The sequence below is a fragment of the Odocoileus virginianus genome, chromosome 23 (assembly GCF_023699985.2).
Source record: "Odocoileus virginianus isolate 20LAN1187 ecotype Illinois chromosome 23, Ovbor_1.2, whole genome shotgun sequence".
Classification (NCBI taxonomy): Eukaryota; Metazoa; Chordata; class Mammalia; order Artiodactyla; family Cervidae; genus Odocoileus; species Odocoileus virginianus.
The window spans coordinates 14,865,922-14,888,167 of record NC_069696.1 but is presented as its reverse complement, the minus strand read 5'-3'; the positions used below and the strand labels follow the sequence as shown (position 1 = coordinate 14,888,167).

Below are 22,246 nucleotides of genomic sequence, written 5' to 3'. Positions count from 1 at the left end.
AGCTGAGGTCGCTGGGGACGCGGCGGGGGGCGTGGGGGGTCAGGCCTGGAGGTGGGCCTGGGGCGTGAGGCTGGATGCGGGAGGCCAGCCGCCTGGCTGCCCTGGGCAGGAAGGGGTCTCTGTGCTCAGCCCCCAGAGGACGCACGCCTGTCCACAGGCTGGCGGAGCCCTCGGGTGGCCCCAACCCATTCCCCCCGCCAGGCCGCAAGGTGGGGCTTGGCAGGAGTGGGCCGTGCTCCCAAGACGAACGACAGGGAGGCCAGCCCGGAAGAACAGGGCTGGCTGCACACGGGCAGGAGCGCCCGTGGGGAGTGGGGAGGGGGGAGTGGGGAGGGGCCGGGGAGGGGCCGGAGGAGCCGAGCCCTGGTACCGCGAGGCCTCGGAAGACCTAGTGGTTGGCAACTGCAACAGCGACCTTGACAAGTTTGACCCCTGGGAAGAAGGAGCCCAAAGTCCCAGAGAACGGGTGGGGGAAGCCGAGGGCAGCCGGTCTGAGGCCCAGGTGCCAGAGGGTGGGGTGGGGATGGCCTGGGAAGGGTCCTCAGGCCGGCCCCGGCAGCACCGGAAGCTGCAGTCTGGGGGGCCCATCCCCGTGCGGCCCCGTGCTGGAGTCTCACCAACCCAGAGCAGGTCTGCCCCCGGCTCCCCGGCCTGGGAGGGCCCGGCCCCTCCCTCGGGGTCACGCCCACCCTGCCCCGTGAGAGGCCCCTCTTTGGGCCTCTCTGGTTTCAGCCTAAGTCTGGGAGCAACATGGCCCACCTCACCCAGCTCTGGAGGCTGGAGGGTGAGTCACCGGGATGCCGGAACAGCCAGTGTGATGGCCAGCAGTTGGCAGCCCTGTTGGCGTCATTTCAACCTTCTCAGCTGAGTCCCTGATGCACACTCAGAGCCCTAAACCCAGTGGATTTCCTCCTTTTGTCTTGTCTGCCAGAAAGCTCAGGGCTGAGCTCTGGGCTCAACTTCAGGGGCTCCCCGCGCCTGGGCCGGTGAGTCTCAGCTAGGAGGAGTCGCCCGGCCCTGCAGGCTCCAGCTCGCCCAGCCTGGAAGTCACCCAGGGAGGTCCAGACAGCCCCTGAGACCTGGGCCATGTCCGTGGAGACCGGGCTGATGCAACAGACTGCTGTGTGCTCCCGCAGGATGACGGATGGCTGCCAGGCAGGCTCACATTCCCACTGTCAACGCCCAGAGAGCCCACACTCAGAGGTCACAGGAAAGTTATCCCCAACAACCCGAATTAAATTTATTAAGAGGTAACGGGTTTTCAGCGAATTTATTAATCAATTTGACAATGCCTGGGGATTGTAATATAAAAATAATCAGTTGGCCTTCTCACCAACGTGAGACGCCAAGAAGGTGTCATTTAATTTTCTAATGCCGACAGCCACCTTTCCGAGCTTATTGTTGCATTAATTGAGATGAAAACTTTGCAGTCTGGAAGTCCAGAGGAGCATGTGTTCACTCCGTCTGGAGCCTGTGCACACAGATGCCTGTGACTCGGTCCGCATGGGGTTCCTTGCCCAGGGCGCAGGAAAGTCCCTGAGGCCAGCTGTAACCTCAGGTCAACAAGGTGCATCCAAGAAGGGGCGCAATCCCCCTGGAGCTGTGTGCCTCATGAAAGGGAAGGAGGGCCGGGTCTTCCCTCCATCCTGCCCCACCCATGGCAGGCAGCTGGGAGCCCTTGTCCACACCAGGCCCACCCAGACCAAACCTCCCTCCCAACGGCCCCCAGCATCCCGGGGCCAGAGGTTGGCAGACAGATGAGGTTGTCCACACAGCGAGCCCTGACAGGACTAAAGGGCACCATGCTGAGACACGTGTGGGCCCCGGGGAGAGGCAGCGCAGAGACCCCAGAGGCCGACTCAGCCGGGGCCCGGGATCAGCCATGGCACGGACTCGGCTCCGAGTCAGGATCTCAGCCTCCTCGGCCTCCCTGCTGAGTCCCCAGGCTGACCTCTGGGCTGGGGAAGCCTCCGGTCCCGGGTCAGGAGAGGAAGGTGAGCAGGTGCCGGGCCCCGGGGACCCACTGGAGGGAAGAAGGGCACGTGGAGAGGGGTTGTGTTAGCACCCACGCTTGTGTCTGTGCACAGACACACACAGACACACACAGACAGACACACACAGACACAGACAGATACACACACACAGACATACACACACACAGACAGACACACACACACACACAGACATACAGACAGACACACACAGACACAGACAGACAGACACACACAGACACAGACAGACAGAGACAGATACACACACAGACATACACACACACAGACATACAGACACACACAGACACACAGATACACACACACATACACACAGACACAGACAGATACACACACACAAACATAGACACACACACACACACAGACATACAGACAGACACACACACAGACATACAGACACACAGACACACAGACGTATACACATACACACACACAGACACAGACAGACACACACAGACAAACACACAGGCACGTACACATAGACACAGACAGACACACACACACAGACACAGACAGATACACACACACATACACAGACACACAGACACACACACACAGACAGATACACACACACAGACATACAGACACACAGACACACACACACACAGATACACACACACAGACATACACACACACAGACATACAGACACACACAGACACACAGATACACACACACATACACACAGACACAGACAGACACAGACAGATACACACACACAAACACAGACACACACACACACAGACATACAGACAGACACACACAGACATACAGACACACACACACAGACACACAGACGTATACACATACACACACACAGACACAGACAGATACACACACACACAGACATATACACAGACACAGACAGACACACACACAGACACAGACAGATACACACAGACATACACAGACACACAGACACACACAGACACAGACAGATACACACACATAGACATACAGACACACAGACACACACACACAGACAGATACACACACACAGACATACAGACACACAGACACAGACACACACACAGACATACACACAGACAGACACACACAGACACAGACAGACACACACAGACACAGACAGACAGACACACACACAGACATACAGACACACACACAAAGACACACAGATGTATACACATACACACACACAGACACAGACAGAGACACACACACAGACATACACACACAGACACAGACAGACACACACACAGACATACACACACAGACACACAGACGTGTACACATACACACACACAGACACACACACAGACATACAGACACACAGACGTATACACATACACACACACACAGACATACAGACAGACACACACAGACACAGACAAATACACACACACAGATACACAGACACACACACAGACACACACACACACAGACACATACACCCAACACATACACGCACAGTTACACACACAGACAGATACACACACACACAGACACACAGACATACAGACACACATACACAGACACACAGACGTATACACATACACACACACAGACACATACACCCGACATACACACACAGTTACAGACACACACTGACACACACACACACACACACACACACTCTACACACCATCTGCGTTCTGACACTGTCCTCATCTCAGATTTCGTTATTTCCCTGCGGGTCTCTGTTAAGGTCGCCTCCTCTGAAATGACCGCCTGTCTCCGGGAGCAGAGCAGGGGACGGTTTCCCGCTGGGGCGGCCGTCACAGGGAGAAGGAGCAGAGGGAAGGCGGGGTCACCTTGCCGCCGGGACCACACGGGTGCAGGTGCGGGTGCGGGCGCGGGCAGGCCCCGGCCACCTTCCCCACGTCCAGCCTGCACCGCACCCGCCACCCTGGGTCAGCTCCTTGCAGCCCGCCTGCCACGCTGGCCCCGGGGGACCCGCCCCTTCCACCACCAGCTGCAGTCTGGGGATGCCCAGCGGACACCCCTCTCCCTTCTCCGAGCCACGCAGCATCTGAGCACTTAGGGGAGCCCCCAGCTGCGGGAGACCCGACGGCGGCCACCACGGGCGGTGGGGGAGGAGGCACTCGGAGGCAGCCTCCAGTCCCGCACCCCCAGCAAACTGGCCCCTGGCACCCAGACGGGCAGGGGCCGTCCCGAGACCCCACGACACCCACTCAGGGTCTGCACAAGCCCGCCTCACGGTCGGCCCTCAGAGCTCCAGGGGTCCCGCGGGCCTAGCAAGCGAGCTGGATTCCTTGCCATCCTGGGACAGCACTGAGCGTGACTCGGCCTCAGGAAGCGTGTCTGTGAAATTCACACTGATGAACAGTTTCTCTGCAGACCTGGGTGTGGCCGGACCGAGCCATCTTCCAGCAGGACGGCCCTCGGGGCTTTGACAACTGTCTCCCCAGGAAGGACAGGCCCCTTGGGCCTAAAGGCACCCAGGAGAGCTGGACCCTGGACGGCACCACCTCCTGAAGCCCGAGCCCCCCGGCCGGTTAAGCCAGGGCAGGAGCCAGAGACGCCAAGCCCGCACCGGGCACAAAACCGAAGCTCCCGGGGTGACGGGGCCCAGGGAGCACCACGCGCAGCGCACCCCGAGGCTGCCCGCTAGCCAGCTGGCTCCCTCCAGGGCAGCGCCGGCTGCTCCCAGCTCCCAAGACACTGCAACCTCCGGCTCCCACTGAATGCAGGCTCCTGGCCACCCCAGGAAGAGCTGGGCGTCACCCCACAACAGACGGCAGCCGTGCCCGTGCTCACGTAGGGGAGGGTGGCCCCTGCGGACCGCGGTTTTACTACTTTGGCCCACGTTGTACGACACACCCTCCAGCCTCTCGCACGCCGGGCTGTTTGGACCCCCTCTTCCCTCCCCCGATCCTGACCCCGCTCCTTCCCTCTCCTCACTGACAACCACCGGCTTCTTCTCCGTATCTGTGAGTCTGCTTTTTCGTTACATTCACCGGTTGTATTTTTTAGATTTCAAATACAAGTTGTATCATACAGTATTTGTCTTTCTCAGTCTTACACTTCACTGAACACAGTACCCTCCTAACCCATGCATGTCTGCAAACGGCATTACTTCATTCTTCACGGCTGAGTACTATTCCACTGTGCATGTGTATGTGCCACATCTTTATTCATTCAGCTGTTAACTGCTTCCATATCTTGACAACTGTAAATAATGCTGGAATGAACACTGGGGTGAATGTGTCTTTTTAAATTAGTGGGTTTTGGGGGGGTTTTTTTGGATATATACCCGGGAGTAGGATTTTTGAGTCGTATGGTAGTTCCATTTTTAGTCTTCTGAGGAAACTCCATGCTCTTTTCCACAGTAGCTGCACCAGTTTTCATCCCCACCAACAGTATAGATGGGTTCCCTTTTCTCCACGTCCACACTAACATTTGTTATTTGTGCTCTTTTGGTAACAGACACTCTGACACGCGAGAGGGGGTATCTCACTCTGGTTTTATTTGCATTTCCCTGATGATTAGTGATCTCTGTTCATTTCCAAGGCAGACCATTCAATATCACGGTAATCCAAGTCATTGCCCCAACCAGTAATGCTGAAGAAGCTGGAGTTGAATGGTTCTATGAAGACCTACAAGACTTTCTAGAACTAACACCCAAAATAGATGTCCTTTTCATCACAGGGGACTGGAATGCAAAAGTAGGAAGTCAAGAGATAACCAGGAATAACAGGCAAATTTGGCCTTGGAGTACAGAATGAAGCAGGGCAAAGGCTAATAGAGTTCTGCCAAGAGAACGCACTGGTCATAGCAAACACTCTCTTCCAACAACACAAGAAAAGACTACACATGGACATCACCAGATGGTCAATATTGAAATCAGAGTGATTATATTCTTTGCAGCCAAAGATGGAGAAGCTCTATACAGTCAGCAAAAACAAGACCAGGAGCTGACTGTGGCTCAGGTCATGAACTCCTTATTGCCAAATTCAGACTTGAATTGAAGAAAGTAGGGAAAACCACTAGACAATTCAGGTATGACCTAAATCAAATCCCTTACAATTATACAGTGGAAGTGACAAATAGATTCAAATGATGATATCTGATAGACAGAGTACCTGATGAACTATGGATGGAGGTTCATGACATAGTACAGGAGGCAGCGATCAAGACCATCCCCATGGAAAAGAAATGCAAAAAGGCAAAATAGCTGTCTGAGGAGGCCTTACAAATAGCTGAGAAAAGAAGAGAAGCTAAAGGCAAGGGAGAAAAGGAAAGATATACCCATTTGAATATGCAGAGTTCCAAAGAATAACAAGAAGAGATAAGAAAGCCTTCCTCAGTGATCAGTGCAAATAGATGAAAATAATAGAATGGGAAAGACTAGAGATCTCTTCAAGAAAATTAGAGATACCAAGGGAACATTTAATGCAAAGATGGGCTCAATAAAGGACAGAAATGGTATGACCTAACAGAAGCAGAAGATATTAAGAAGAGGTGGCAAGAATACACAGAAGAACTATACAAAAAAGATCTTCATGACCCAGATAACCACGATGGTGTGCTCACTCACCTAGAGCCAGACATCCTGGAATGTGAAGTCAAGTCGGCCTTAGGAAGCATCACTATGAACAAAGCTAGCAGAGGTGATGGAATTCCAGTTGAGCTATTTCAAATCCTAAAAGATGATGCTGTGAAAGTGCTGCACTCAAATGCAAGCATATTTGGAAAACTCAGAAGTAGTCACAGGACTGGAAAAGGTCAGTTTTCATTCCAATCCCAAAGAAGGGCAATGCCAAAGAATGCTCAAACTACCACACAATTGCCCTCATCTCACATGCTAGCAAAGTAATGCTCAAAATTCTCCAAGCCAGGCTTCAACGATACGTTAACCATGAGCTTCCAGATGTCCAAGTTGGATTTAGAAAAGGCAGAGGAACCAGAGATCAAATTGTCAACATCCGTTGGATCATCAAAAAAGCAAAAGAGTTCCAGAAAAATATCTACTTCTGCTTTATTGTCTATGCCAAAGCCTTTGACTGTGTGGATTACAACAAACTGGAAAATTATTCAAGAGATGGGAATACCAGACCACCTTACCTGCCTCCTGAGAAATCTGTATGCAGGTCAAGAAGTAACAGTTAGAGCTGGACATGGAAGAACAGACTGGCTCCAAATTGGGAAAGGAGTATATAACTTGCTTATTTAACTTATATGCAGAGTACACCATGAGAAATGCCAGACTGAGTGAAGCACAAGCTGGAATCAAGACTGCGGGAGAAATATCAATAACCTCAGATATGCAGATGACACCACTCTTATGGCAGAAAGTGAAGAACTACAGAGCCTCTTGATGAAAGTGAAAGAGGAGAGGGGAAAAGTTGGGTTAAAACTCAACATTCAGAAAACTGTGATCATGGCATCTGGTCCCATCACTTCGTGGCAAATATATGGAGAAACAATGGAAACAGTGACAGACTTTATTTTGGGGAGCTCCAAAATCACTGCAGATGGTGACTGCAGCCATGAAATTACAAGACGCTTGCTCCTTGGAAGAAAAGCTATGACCAAACTAGACAGCATATTAAAAAGCAAAGACATTACTTTGCCTACAAAGGTCTGTCTAGTCAAAGTTATGGTTTTTTCCAGTAGTCATGTATGGATATGAGAGTTGGACCATAAAGAAAGCTGAGCACTGAAGAATTGATGCTTTTGAACTGTGGTGTTGGAGAAGACTCTTGAGAGTCCCTTGGACTGCAAGGAGATCCAACCAGTCCATCCTAAAGGAGATCAGTCCTGGGTGTTCATTGGAAGGACTGGTGCTGAAGCTGAAGCTCCAATACTTTGGCCACCTGATGTGAAGAACTGACTCACTGGAAAAGACCCTGATGCTGGGAAAGATTGAAGGCGGGAGGAGAATGGGATGACAGAGGATGAAATGGTTGGATGGCATCACTGACTTGATGGACATGAGCGTGGATAAACTCCAGGAGTTGGTGATGGACAGGGAGGCCTGGCATGCTGTGGTTCATGGGGCCACAAAGAGTAGGACACGATTGAGCAACTGAGCTGAACTGAACTGAATTGACCATAAGTGTGTGGGTTTATTTCTGTGCTTTCTATCTTGTTCCATTGATCTGTGCATCTGTTTTTTGTGCTAAAGCCATGCTGTTTTGATAACTGTAGCTTTATAGTATAGTCTGAAGTCAGGACCAGTGATGTTCTTCTTTCTCAAGATTGTTTTGGCTATTCAGGGTCTTTTGTATTTCCATACAAATTTTAAAATTATTTGCTCTAGTTCTGTGAAAACTACTATTGTATTTTGATAGGGATTGTGCTGAATCTGTAGATTGTCTTGAGTAGTACAGTCATCTTAACAATATTGCTTCTTTCAATCCAAGGATGTGATATATCATTCCATCTGTTTGTGTCATCTTCAGTCTCTTTCATCATATCTTCTAGTTTTCTGAGCACAAGTCTTTTGCCTCCTTAGGTAGGTTTAGTCCTAGATATTTTATTATTTTTACCACAATGACAAATGGGATTTCTTCCTTAATTTTTTTCCAATATTTCATTGTTAGTGTATAGAGATGCAACAGATTCCTGTATATTAATTTTGTATCCTGCAACTTTAACAAATTCATTGATAAGTTCTAGAAGTTTTCTGGTAGCATCTTTAGAACATTCTATGAACAGTATTATGTTGTCTGCAAACCATGACAGTTTAACCTCTTTTCCAATGTGGATTCCTTTTCTTTTTCTTCTCTGATTTGCCATGGCTAGAACTTCCAAAACTATGTTGAATAAAGGTGCTGAGAGTGGACACCCTTGTCTTGTTCTTGATCTCAGAGCAAATGCTATCAGCTTTTCCCCATTGAGTATGATGTGAGCTATAGGTTTGTCCTATATGGCCTTTATTATGTTGAAGTAGGTTCCCTTTATGCCCACTTTCTGGAGAGTATTTTTTTTAATCATAAAAAGATGTTAAGTTTTACCAAAAGTTTTTTTTTCCATTTACTTTTATTAGTTGGAGGCTAATTACTTTATAATATTGTAGTGGTTTTTGCCATACATTGACATGAATCAGCCATGGATTTACATGTATTCCCCATCCCGATCCCCCCCTCCCGCCTCCCTCTCCACCCCATCCCTCTGGGTCTTTCCAGCGCACCAGCCCATTTCTTCAAAGAAGACATACAGATGGTTAACAAACACATGAAAAGATGCTCAACATCACTCATTATCAGAGAAATGCAATCAAAACCACAATGAGGTACCATTACATGCCCGTCAGGATGGCTGCTATCCAAAAGTCTACAAGCAATAAATGCTGGAGAGGGTGTGGAGAAAAGGGAACCCTCTAACCAAAAGTTTTATCTGCATCTATTGAGATGACCATATAGCTTTCATTCTTCAATTTGTTAATGTGGTATATCTGCATTGATTTGCAGATATTGAGAAATAAATAAACCCCACTTGACCACGATGTATGATCCTTTTAATGTATCACTAAAGTCAGTTTGCTAGGATTTTGTTGAGGATTTTTATGTCTATGTACATCAATTATATTGGTTTGTAAATTTTTTGTGTGATATCTTTGTCTGGTTTTGATATCACAGTGAGGCTATAGCTTCATAGAGTGAGTTTGTTAAATATCCCTTCCTGTGCACACTTTTGGAATAACTTCAGAGGGACAGGTATAAACTCTTCTCCAAACATTTGGTAGAATTTGCCTGGGAAGACATCTGGTCTGGAATTTTGTTTGTTGGGATTTTTAAAGATTACTGATTCAATTTCATTACTGGCAATTGGTCAGTTCATACTTTTTAGTTAATAATTTTAACTGGAGGAAAACTACTTTACAATACTGTGATGGTTTTTGCCATATGTCAACATGAATCGGCCGCAGGCATCCATGTTCCCCTCCCTCCTAAATCCCCCCACCACCAGGCTGTCACAGAGCACTGACTTTACATTCTCTGCATCATTCATCAACTCCCACTGGCGATCCATGTTACATATGGTAATGTATAAGTTTCAAGGCTATTTTCTCAAATCAGCAAACCCTCTCCTTCTCCCACCGAGTCCAAAAGGCGGTTCTCATATCTGCGTCTCCTTTTATTCCCTGCACATAGGATCACTGGTACCAACTTTCTAGAATCCACAGATATGCACTAGTATATGGTATTTATCTTTCTCTTTCTGACTTACTTCATTCTGAATAATAGGCTCTAGGTTCTTCCACCCCACTAGAACTGAGTCAAATGTGTTCCTTTTGATGGCTGAGTAATACACCATTGAGTATATGTACCGCGACTTTCTTGCCCATTCGTCTGCTGATAGACACCTAGGCTGTTTCCACGTCCTAGCTGTTGCAATTAGTGCTGCGACGAACAGCAGGGTACAGGTGTCTTTCTCAGTACTGGCTTCCTCAGGGTGCATGCCCAGCAGTGGGATTGCTGGGTCGCACGGCGGTCTTATTCCTAGTTTTTCAAGGAATCTCCATAGTGCTCTCCACAGAGGTTGCATCAGCTTGCATTCCCACCAACAGTGTAAGAGGGTTCCTTTTTCTCCACCGCCGCTTTCTCCCGGTTAGGATCGAGGGGACTGGAGCCTGCCCGTCAAGTGGGCCCCGGCAACCACTCAGGCCCCAGGGCTCAGGCGAGTCCCCGCGTGGTGACACCCCAGGCGGTCCCACGTCCTCGCTGGGGAACTGAGTCCCGTCTGTGCCACCCTGGTCTCTCCTGGAGACCGTGTCTCTGTGGACCTGTCCCTCCTGCTGATTTAATCTGGGCCCTTTCGGTCTAACAGCCATTTCCATGACTGTCACAGCGTTTCTGAACCTGAGGATGGTCTCAGAGACCCTGACCCACCAGGAGAGGCAATGGTCTGCACCAGGGATGCTGAGGCTGACGGTTCTGCTGACGTGGTGCCAGACGCCAAGCTGCTAGGCTGCCTTTGGGGAAACACCGGCCCTCAGTCCCCAGATAGCACCGTGGGCTGGCGGCAGCGCTCTGTGCAGTGTGGCCCTGGTCAGGCAGCTGGCGACCACCCGATCCCACACCTCGTGGGGCAGCAGCTGTCTCAGAGGTCACCAGCAGGACCCAGGGCTGAGGAGTCCTGCGTGTGTGTGTGTGCTAAGTTGCGTCAGTCGTGTCCAACTGTGCAACCCCATGGACTGTAGCCCCCCAGGCTCCTCCGTCCATGGGATTCTCCAGGCAAGAAGACTGGAGTGGGTGGCCGTTTCCTTCTCCAGGGGAATCTTCCAGACCCAGGGATCAAACCCACATCTCTTATGTCTCCTGCACGGGCAGGCAGGTTCTTTACCACTAGCGCCACCTGGGAAGCCTGAGGAGCCCCGGACCCAGGTTCCCCTCCCAGCCTCTGCCCATGGTGGGAAGACCGGGAGGCCTCTGAGAGCCTCAGTGTTTTCTTCTATAGAAAGGAAGCCACATTGCCCATCTTCCACTGGAAGGACTGGATGTCACGAAGCACAAGAAGTGACTGGCACCTGTCTGACACCCAGCAGCAGGCCGAAACGTCCTTCCCAGGAGGACTATGGACTTTTGTGTGGGTTCCTGAGCACTGGGGCATTCTAGATGCAACTGGTTCAACTCCAAAGGCAAATGTGTGTCCCAACTGCAAGCAGAGATGCCCACAGTGGGGCACGGCGCCCATAACTGTCCTGCCCAGCGAGCTCATGCGAGGCTTGGGGCAGGAAGTTTGCAAGGCACGCAAGCACCCAAAGTTCCCCTGGTGCACACCCTTGGCCCCAGCCTGCCAGCTGGAGGGACCCCGCAATGGCCTCCGAGATCCCATTTGGGAGCCCCCGCTGTGACTATGCTCCCCTCCGCCGATCTCTCCCCTGCATCACCAATCCCCTCTCCAAGTCTCCCAGGCCCCTTGGGACCAGGCTGGGGGCCCCAGAAGAAGGTCCTGCCCTGTAGCCACCTACCCTCACTGGGACCCTGGGTGCACCCCCTGACTTCCCTGAGTCCCACTCTCCTCTAAGATGAAGCAAAGTATCGAGCTGGGAAGGTTGCCAGGTAGACCCAGGAGCACATGGACACTGTCTGCCAGGCACCTGGCGGTCCATCCGTCCACCGGGACTGAAGCTAAGCGGCACAGGAGGGCGGTGCCCACCTCTCCCAGGACGGCCCGTGGGAACCGGGCAGCCTCACTGCGTGGACAAGCCCTGGGGTGACGGCACGCGTCCCTCTGTGCGGCAGGTCCAGCCTCAGTCACCAAGGCCCTGTGAGCTGGAGTCTGCCAGTCTCGGGGAAGGCTGGGGTCTTCCTGCGGGGCCCTGCGGTGGACCCTGGAGGCAGGCTTCCATGTGGGGGTCTGGATGGGGCAGGGGTGAGAGGCGCCGCAGAGGGGAGAGTCCAGGGGCAAACGAGGCCTCCACTGGGGTTACAGGAGGGCAGAAAGACGAGGTGTCGGCCACGAGGGCCCCGGCGCCTGGACGACCTGTCTCCTCCCGGAACTTCATTCGATTAAAAAGTTGCTAAAGGCCCTTTCCCCACGCAGGTGAGGACACCTGCCGAGCCAGTCTTCCAGATCAGGGTCAAAGCAGGTGGGCCACCCCAGGTCCACCCCGCCCGCCCTCATCAGCCACGTTCGCATCGGAGCCTTGTTCATACACACGTGTGAACGGCTGACCGTGGCAGTCAGCCCCGGTAAGTCACCTGCAGCAGCTGCTCTTTGCAGGCCCTGGCCCAGCAACAAGGACAGTATGATCACGGGGAAGCCCAGGTCCTGCCAGAGCGGGTCGCAGCCCAGGGTAATCGCAGAGCCCACACGGCGAGGAGTCGGCGGGCCCAGAGCCCCCGCCTCCCTGTCTGCTGCTGTGAGTGCAGATGCCCCCACCTTCCAGACCAGCCCAGGTCACAGGAGCGAGGCCTGGGCCTGCTCACACGTGGCCACGCTCGGCAAACACGGGCCCCGAGGACCCTGAGTCCAAGCCCACGAGGCCCTGCAGGGCCGGGCCAGCTCCTAACCCTCCCACATGGTGTCTGATCCCAGGAGAGGTTGTGCTGAAGCTTCAGCCACTCCAATGAGAATCGGACTGGTAAAGGCCCTGGTCTCCCAAAGCCAGAGCTGCGTCCTGCCCAGAGCTGGCAGGGGACGAGGCTGCACGGAGCGTCCACTGTCACAGGTGGCCTGGCCCGCCCCAGGGAACTTTCTAGGCCCCAGAGAGTCCATCCAGGACATTCCAGTCTGTCCCGTCTGCTCAGCGGTGCTGAATCAGGCTTCTCTGTTTCTCAGAAGCACCTGCCCCTTCACTGGCCCCAAGAAAACAGGGGGAGCACACAGGGAATCAGGTCTGAGGGGCCAAACCGGGGCCGTGGTCACGAGGGACGTGCCTGTAGTGTGCAGACTGCTCTCTGAGGGTCCCGGCCCCGCGGGCAGGCTCGTGGCCAGGAGACAGGGCTGGCATGCTGACGGGACAGAGGTTTCCGGGTGTCCTGCCCACTTCCCAGGGTGCCACAGACAGAAACCTTCTGACCACCTGAGACAGTGATGGCAACTAGAGCGTCTTGCAGATCTCCATGACGACGGCATCCGATGAAGTCATGTGCATCCCCCCCACACACTCCGGGCTTTAGAGCTGGAGGCAGCTGGCTGCCACCCCACCACCCAGCATGGGGGGCCTAGAAAGTTCCCTGGGGCGGGCTCCTGCTGCCCCTGCCTCTAGAAGTTGCCCCCTTTTCATCCTGGAACCTTACGATGAACACTGAGCTAAGACAGACCGAACACCGCCAGCCGCCAGCAGATGCATTTCTGTTGACCACAGAGCACTAATCCCGATTCAGCTGGAGTCTCTGTAAAGAGGTGCAGGGGTTGCCACGTCGCTGGGACCTTGGTGCTGGGAGGCCTAAGCCTGCGAGAGGGTTTCAGAGGTGCTGGGTGCCTAGGCCAGCCTCCGCCTCCCTGCATGGCACCCCATCAGGGCCCCAGAGGCCCCCGCGCGCACAGGACGCGACGGACGCAGGAGAACTCGGGGCAGACCGAGCCTGGCTCCGCAGCCAGCCTGCTCCAGCCACCGGTGCGGCCGCGAGGACCATAAATTAGCATCAATTAATTAACACGAGCCCTATCAACCCATTAATGGCGTTTAGTATATCCGGGGAAGTGCTACCAGGTAATGGAGCTGCTACAGAGAAACATAATTTAGAGACAGAGGCGGAAAGAGGCCGCTCACCTGCGTCCAGCGGCGTCCAGGGCGGTGCGGACGCATCGGCATTTCGACTCTGCAGCATCCTCACGGGAGAGGCCTCCGGAGAACGGCCCAGGTCCCCCCAGACCCAAGGCTTCAGGCCGTGGGTGTGCTCTGAAACCACCTTTCTCAACGCTCAGCAGGGTCAGACGTGAGTCAGGTCCTGGAGAACCGGCAACACCCTTCCGTCCCACGTCACCCAGGTACCTCAGGGCAGGAGACTCCGGACCTGGCCCAGCTCCAGCCGACCTGCTCACGGTCAGGTCAGCCAGGCCGGGAAGACTGGCCGTCACCCCGTCATCAGTGGATTTTAGTAACAAGGGAGCTCAGAGATGCGCAGTAACGCTGGTGCTGACTTTTTGCAATGTCAGATGGACTCTCCCAAGTGAGCTCAGGAGAAAGCCGCCTGTCACAGGCCGTCAGCAAGGACCCCGGGGGCACCTGCCCCACCGCGGGAACCATCCTGTCTTGCTGGACATTCGAGATGCCAAGATGGGCAGCTGGGACCCACCTGGACGATGGGGTGTCCTGAGAAGTGCGGGGCCCTGGCTCCCCACACTGCCTGTGCAGGGACTCCACTCTGCCTGTTCTCTGGGAGAGCCATTATGCAGCCGACGGTAAACCAGAGGTGCTGTGCCGAGCACCCCGCCCTGGAGAGGCCGACCGTGACTGTGACACGGGAGTGGGGCTGGGGTAGAGCCTTGGCAGCCGGCATTCAGATGGACACGGAGCACGTGGAGACGCAGAGGAGGTGGCGTTCTCAGGGAGGCTTCCTGCAGGAGGAGGTCTCCAGCACCGGGGTCTGGGGGTGTTCCAGAGACCAGTCCAACTCCAGGTTCCTGCCTTGCACTCGCGACAGCAGAGTGGGCAGTTGCCGCGGGAGGGGCCCCGCGGGCAGCAGAACATTCCCGTGAGACCAGGTGTGAAGGAGAGAACTAGCTCACACGATCCCATGGAGGGAGCCCAGGGTGCAGGCCCCAGAAGGACTCCGCCAGCCCAGGACAGAGGGGCACAGAGGACCTCCCTGGGCAGGAAAGGTCAGCGGCGACGTCAGGGGCCCGCAGTGATGTTCACAGGGAGGAGTGGAGGGTGCCAGCTCCATTCTAAGGGGAGCCGCGGGGGGTCTCCCGGAGGCCAGCCTGGAGGCAGTGGCCCTCCGAGAATGACGCTGATGTGTGCAGGGGGGACTCCGCTGACGGTCCTGCAGACAGACCTGGAGGATGGTGAGGGGTGTTTTGGAGAAGGACTTCCAGGAGGCTGGGCACAGGGTCAGAGCCAGAGGCTGTCCTCAACACAGGGGCCCTGGTGGAGACGGGCAGGGCCAGGGAAGGCTCCAGGGATGGAAGGGGAATCAGGGCCAGAGCCTGGGGCCGAGCGGCTGGGGTGGGCTGTGACTTGAGAGAGGCCGGGCAAGGACCCGGAACGGGGTGCCCGGCCCACCGGCTGCCCCCTCCTCAGCTGCCTTGACGTGATGCGGACTGTCCAGCGCCCCCGGGATGCGAGCCCAGGAGGCCACCGTCTCGCCCATCGCTGCGTCCACACGCTCCCCAACTCCCTGTCCCACGAACGCACAGAGGCAGAGATTCGGGGGCTGGCTCTGCACCCCTCTGGCTTCCTTTAACACGCTTGGAAAGACAGCTGGGTCCCCGGGTGGAGTCCCTCTGAGGCCAGCCCTCTGGGGGGAGGCCGACCCCACAGCGGGACCCGGGACCAGGAGGCGGGAACACCGCGAGAGGACTGCGGCGTCCCCGGGGCCATCTCACCACGGCACCGCCATCCCATCAGACCCAGGCCCCCTGCCGAGAACGCGGCGAGGCCCCGGGGGAGCTGGAGGAGTCCCGCCGGCCTCGGTGGAGACAAAAGCGACTCCATGCCCGACTCCTGCCAGCTGCTGTCACGGATAAGGAAGCGCTCCAAAGCCTGCGGGCGCCCTCCACCACGTTCGTGGGGTGAAGGAGGGATGGGGCTGGCTGCCCAGATCCACTGCCAGCGGCCAGGACGTTTGCGGGAAGCCGGGCCACAGAGACGGCGTGTGCGGCCTGCTGGGGCCTTCCGTGAGCGCCCCTGCAGGGCCCGGACCTGGAACCCGCGCCGAGGGGCGCCTGGAGGGAGGAGCAGGCGGCCGCTGGAGGCTTCCCAGGTGCTGTGGGCACCCTGGGCCGGGCCGAGCAGTGCTGGCCCAGCTCCGGGGCCTACGGATGGCGTGACAGGCTGCAGGGACAGACGGAACCCCGCCCCCCAGGCACTCTTGGCCCTGGGAGCCAGCCCAGGCCACAGTCCTCCAAACACACACAATCCGCAGGCCCCGCGGCCGCCCCCAGGCACGTGGGAACCTGCCCCGCGGCCCCCTCGTCAGCCGCTCTCCTCCCCGCCACTCGGCCGGCACCCAGGGCTCTGGGTGACAGGTGGCGTGCGGTGGAGGTCATTAACTCCAGAGCACCACCGCTTTAATGCAAAGACGAGCCCTTCTAAATCGGCGCAGCTGCGGAGCTATATAAAGAAATGGGGGTTTTAATGTTTTGCTTTTCTTCCCTTTTCTAGTGCCACATTATCATAACATTTTCCCATAATTACGCCCATAAAAGTCACCTGAAAATACTTCATGCCACAGAGACTGATCTCCATATATCACTCCGGCAATGTCGAGGGGCAGGTCCGGAGCAAGGAATTCCAGGGCACGGGTCAGCCCGAACGCCTGGTGCCCAAGGCTTGGCTGGCAGTGGCACGTGGTCTCCTTCCTGCGTGTGCATGTGTCCCCGGACTCGCTGCAAGGGGTGAGAGGCCATTTGGGGGAGTCCTGCAGGATGCAGCCCCTCCTGGCCACGTCTGGGGGACTAGGGGAGCAAGGGGAAGGGTGGGGGAGCACCGATCTGCCCGGCTGGCTTGCGGGGGCAACCCCTCCCCTCCCCACGCCAATCCTTGAGCATGGAGTTCCGCTAACACACAACCCACCAATAGGTAACCTATCTCTATGTGGTTGAAAGAAACACACGGGGCACATCTTCTCCTGCCAGAAATTCATCAAATAAAAAACTCCGTAGGAGGAAAAAAACCAAAAAGACAAGAAATAAACTTCTGAATGGTATCACTTCATTAAGTTTCCAGTACTTTCAATTTTACCTCTTGGAAAACCCCAGAAATAAAATGTGAACAGCAGGAAAGTGGCCTAATCTCTCCTAAATATGCAATAAATTGTATTTGTAAAGAAAATGCAGCACCAGAGAGCCTACGCTTGGTTAGTATTCTAATGGATCAACAACAGTTCAGAAGTTGTTTGTAGTTTCTTCTTGTAGTTGTGTGAGAACCATGACGTGAGATTTAACTTGAAGCTACCATTCAATCCTGATGAGATTTATTCAGAAAAAGAAACAGAAGTCAAAACCAGAGTCACAGTGCCTCTCCCACCCTGCTCCCTTGTACTTTAAAATACAGGCTTTCCTCCCAACATTTACACACTAGGAATGGCTGGCCATCAAGCCTGTACAAACAGGGGACTCACAGTCTACATGAAAGCACAGCCTTCTTCACCTTTGGATTAAATACTGCACACGAATATCAAGTCAAGGCTTAGGGTCCTAAGGCAGCCTCTCACTCACCATTCTCCCCACCCCTCTCATTGTTATTACAGCCTGATGCGATGAGCTGACTCACTGGAAAAGACTCTGATGATGGGAAAGACTGAAGGCAAAAGGAGAAGAGGGTAGCAGAGGGTGAGATGGTTAGATAGCATCACCGACTCAACGGACACGAATCTGAGCAAACTCCAGGAGACAGTGGTGGACAGAGAAGCCTCGTGTGTTATAGTCTGTGGGGTCCCAGAGTCAGACACGACTTAGCGACTGAACCACAAATGCTGCAAGCTAGCACGAGAGACGGCATCTCTGAGGTCTTAGGATGAGCACGGCATACAAGCAAACCACTCCGGTTTGGCCAGAGCTATCCCACTCTAGCCAAGAACCGAGTCCAGACAGACCTCTTGGCTCTGGATGTGCTAAGGGGAAAGGACCTAGGCCAGCGCCTTCCAAGCCGCAAGGACAGAGGTCTCCCCCGAGCAGGGAGAAGGAGAGTTTCAGGGTCTCATCCGAGCTCCTCACCTCCTCAGGACGCCTCTTTGCTGAGCGCCCAGTCCTGCGGTAACGGGAATGAACACAGACACGGAGTATGCTGAGCGCCCAGTCCTGCGGTAACGGGAATGAACACAGACACGGAGTACGCATCTTGAAAGAAAGCCACTGAGGGCTCCATTCCCCTTTCTGCCTCTCCTGGCAGTTCTTCCCCAACAGGAGAAAATGACAAGGCTGTGTCACTATAGCAACTAACCTAACTGGTGGGCTGCAGGTCTTTCTCCAGCCGGAGGGTGGAGCCCACGTCCTTAAACATGAAGCTCAGCAGGCTGCAAAAAAGCCAGGCTTTCAGGGGCCAAGAACAGCAGAGCACCCCTAACTGAAAACCAGGCCAGGAAATATTCCAGTTTTCTTTCAGCCGTGCCAGGAAGTGAACACCTTTTGTGCTGCAGCAAAATGCACAGATTGAACAGGCAGGATAACTGAACCCTGTATGGTGAGTTATCAGTCTCCCTAATTAATGATACAGATAGATCTTCTCCAAAACACAAAAACATTTCGGGTAATAAAAATCCCAACTGATAACAAAAACAATTTACAAACACGGATGCTAACTATTCTTCTTCATCCCAGATATACTGGAAAAGGGAATGAAATCCCAGGGACTGTTCCATTTGCATTTTATTTGCTTTATCAATTCTAAAAAAGAGAAGGGGGGGTTCTTTTTTCTCCAAGACTGATGTTCCAAGCTATCAATTATTATTATGTCTGTTTCGCATTTTAGTGCCATGCTTTAATTTCTCCAAGTGCATATGTCTACTTTGTATTTTACTGAAAGGTTTTAATTTCTCCAAGTGCCTTTCTGGTGTAACGGGGTGTGTCCACAAACGTTATCTTATTGTCAATTATCGCATTCCATGGAGACAACCATAAAAATGTGGTGAACCCAAGCTTCTGCTATTAATGATTTCTGCCATTCTGGATAAGATGTTTTTTTTACCACATGTCCTCATCCTGGTAGAAGAGCTGTTTCTAGAATGCCCGGGAGGCTTCCGAAAGGCAGCCTGAGTGCCCCACGGGACCTCAGGTTCCACCAAGTGTCTGAGCAGCAGGCGCCGTGCACTCTGACCCCCCGGGAGCAGGCGGCCGTCTGGCAGAGGTGTGAGTGTCAAGACGGGCAGAGAGAGGGTCCCCCTCAGGTTCCAGCAGTGTTGGCGCGGGGGCGGGGTGCACAGAGGCTGCAGGGAGCAGAAGGCGAGAAAGGAGGGCCCTGGCCGGTGCACCCGGGGTGGGAAGTGCTGAAGCCACGGCGGAGGTGTCACACACTTAACAATTAGCAGTTGTTCTTTTCCCCACCCAGAGGGCTGCCTCCCCAGTCAGCCTGTGACTGCTGTGTTCTCACGGGGATATCATCCCCAGAGCCAGCAAGGGACAGTGGCTGGCGGTCGCGGACAGGGACACAAATCGCCTCCCAACACGGCAGGTTGTGGGTGTGCCCCCTCCCCGGCCACCACTAGGAAGTGCATCCACATGGCACCTCCTCCGGAGCCCCGAGTTTACCTGCCTGGGGGACCCTGCCCCAGGGTCCCGAGATGGCCGCAGGGAGCTGGGGAGAGGACACAGGCCTCTTCCCTCAAGCCCCAGACCCCCTCCCCCTCCAGGCAGCCAGCCCCGAACACACTGGGAGAGGCCCTTGGAGTGCACCCCGGGGATGCGGTGCCAGCCGGGGCAGCAACCTTCCGGCCCGAGACCCCTCCCCACCGCTGGCCACAGCGCGCTGTGGGGAAATGCACAAGCCGGCTCAGACCAGTGGCACCATTCCCGCTCTGAGCACGGATTCCCCAGGGTTCCGGGCTGGAGGCGGGGGCTGTCCCAGGACTCGCACCCGCGCGCCCAGGGTCTCCATGGCCTGCGGTCCCATTTTGGAGAGCACGAAGGCTCAGGCTGGAAGCGAGGAGGCCGAGGGAGGGCTGCGAGGTGGTGGCGGGGAGCGTGGTACGTCGCCGGCCTCTCTCTCTTTTTTTTTGTAAAGAATCCATATTTTTCCATCGCCTCCCGCGCCCATGGCAATTCTTCATGACAGGTGTTCCTCAGCGCCCGTCCCTTTCTCCTGCTGGGGTGGGAAGGGACCCAGACCCTGTGCCAGGCGGCTGGTGGGGAAACCCACCCCACCCCCAGCCCTCGCCATTCCGGCTGGGAACACATGCCCGGACACTGACCACTCCCCACCCACCCCAACCAGCTGCGAACCCATGTCTGGAGCACTGACCACTCACCCCCACCCCAGTCCGTAGGCTCAATGTCCAACCACCTCCCATTCACGCAATGCCCAGCCTGTGTCCCTGACATAGCGCACCCCGACGCACCCAGGCAGACCCCAGCCTGTTACTGGCACCCCAGCCCCCAGCCTGTGCCCCGGGCGCCCACCAAACCGTGCCACCCCAGCCCCGAGCCCGTGGCCCCGCGCCAGACCCACGGGGGTCACCCGGCTCGGGTCCCCGGACACGACCTGCGAAATGCCGGCGGCAGCGGGCACCCCACCCCTCACTTCTCTGTTTTTAGGAGAGCACCGGAGAGCCTGCTTCCCTGCAAGCCAGCAGCTCCAGCCGCGCGTCCTAGCCCGAGCCCCGCTCTTGCCCCGGGCGCCCCGCTCCGGAATCGGCCGCCGCGTCCCCCCACGTTCCCCGCGCGAGTGTCGCCCGCGGAAAGCCCCGGGCAGGGCGCTCCACCGCCACCCCCGGCAGCGCTACCCGCCCGCCCCAGACCCTCCGCCGCCTCCGGAGCGCGCGGCTTGGCCAAGAAGCCGCCGGCTCAGCTCGGATCGTGGGCCTGGGCCGGGAGCGGCGGCGGTACGCCGGGCAGCCGCGGGCATCGCCGCGTAGGGACGCGCCGAGCCACCCGGGGCCTGGAGCCCGGGCCCTGCCCCGGAGTCGGGGGAGGGAGGCTCAGCGGCAGCGCCGGCCTCGGGAAGTGCCGGACCCCCGTCCTCCTGGCCCAACGAAGGACCGGCCGGGACCCGGGGGACCGCGCGCCCCGAGCTCGCAACTCCGCAAGGACTCCGGGCGGCCCGAGGGGCGCCCCGCCGGAGCCGCGGCCCGGGATCGGGGGCCGGGGCCGGGACCAGAGGGCCTGGTGGGGGCCCGGGCCGCGCGGTACTCACTGCAGTAGGCGATGAGCAGGCTGGCCAGGATCATGAACGCCCAAAAAGTTGAGGACATGCTGGGCAGGGCGGTCGCATCTTGCCGGCTGCCGGTCCTGGGCGATGGCGCCATTGAAGCCGCGGCGCCCGCGCGGGGGGCAGCAGCGCGTCTCAGCAGCCGGCCCTGCCCGCGCCCCCGCGCCGGCCTCCACGTGCGGGCCCCGCGCGCGCCATCCTCCGCCGCCGCCGCCGCCGCCGCCGCCGCCGCGCCCGGGCTCCGGCCCACTGCGCCCCGCGCCGGCCCGCCCCGCGCCGAGCCCGCGCCCGCGCCCGCGCCCGCCGAGCCCGGGGACGCCGGCCCTGCTGCTCTGGGCGTCGCTGCGCGCCCGAGACAGGCGCGCGGGCTACCGAGGCGAGGGGCGCTCCCGAGGCGCGTGCCCGGCGCCGCGGGGGCCCAACGCGGGCCCTGATACAGGCGGGGGAGGCAGGCGGCGGAGGGGACGAAGCGCCCGAGCCGTGCCTCTGGATGGCGACAAAGACGGCCCGCCGCGCCGGCGTCCGGGGCCCCTCACGGGGAAGACGGGCGGCCAGCGCAAAGTTTGCGGACCGGGCCCGGTGGCCCGCCAGCCCTCGGTGCCCGTATCCTCCCCTGCCGGCGGTGCTAGGTCCCCTACCTTGCGGGGGGGTGGTGGGGGGGCACCAGACTTCATTCCAAGCACAGGGGTCTTTGGACCCTTGCCCCAGATGGGCCTTGTCATCCCTGCTCCGGGTTGAATGTTGGCATCCTCGAATCCCCGGACAGCACAACCTTGGCCTCGCGCAGAGTCAGCTGAGTTCCAGCACCGGGAAGGCCGTTCCTTTCGGCAGGTG

General features: G+C 56.2%; 1 protein-coding gene across 1 annotated transcript in view; it reads right to left on the bottom strand.

The window, feature by feature from the left end:
* TAFA5 (TAFA chemokine like family member 5) overlaps positions 1 to 21,663 on the bottom strand; it is a 174,378-nt gene extending 152,715 nt beyond the window's left edge. Inside the window, exon 1 of the mRNA XM_070453525.1 lies at positions 21,398 to 21,663. Within this exon, the coding sequence (XP_070309626.1) occupies positions 21,398 to 21,509 (112 nt within the window). The 5' untranslated portion in view covers positions 21,510 to 21,663. The remainder of the gene's footprint in view (positions 1 to 21,397) is intronic.
* Between the last annotated feature and the right edge of the window lie 583 nt (positions 21,664 to 22,246).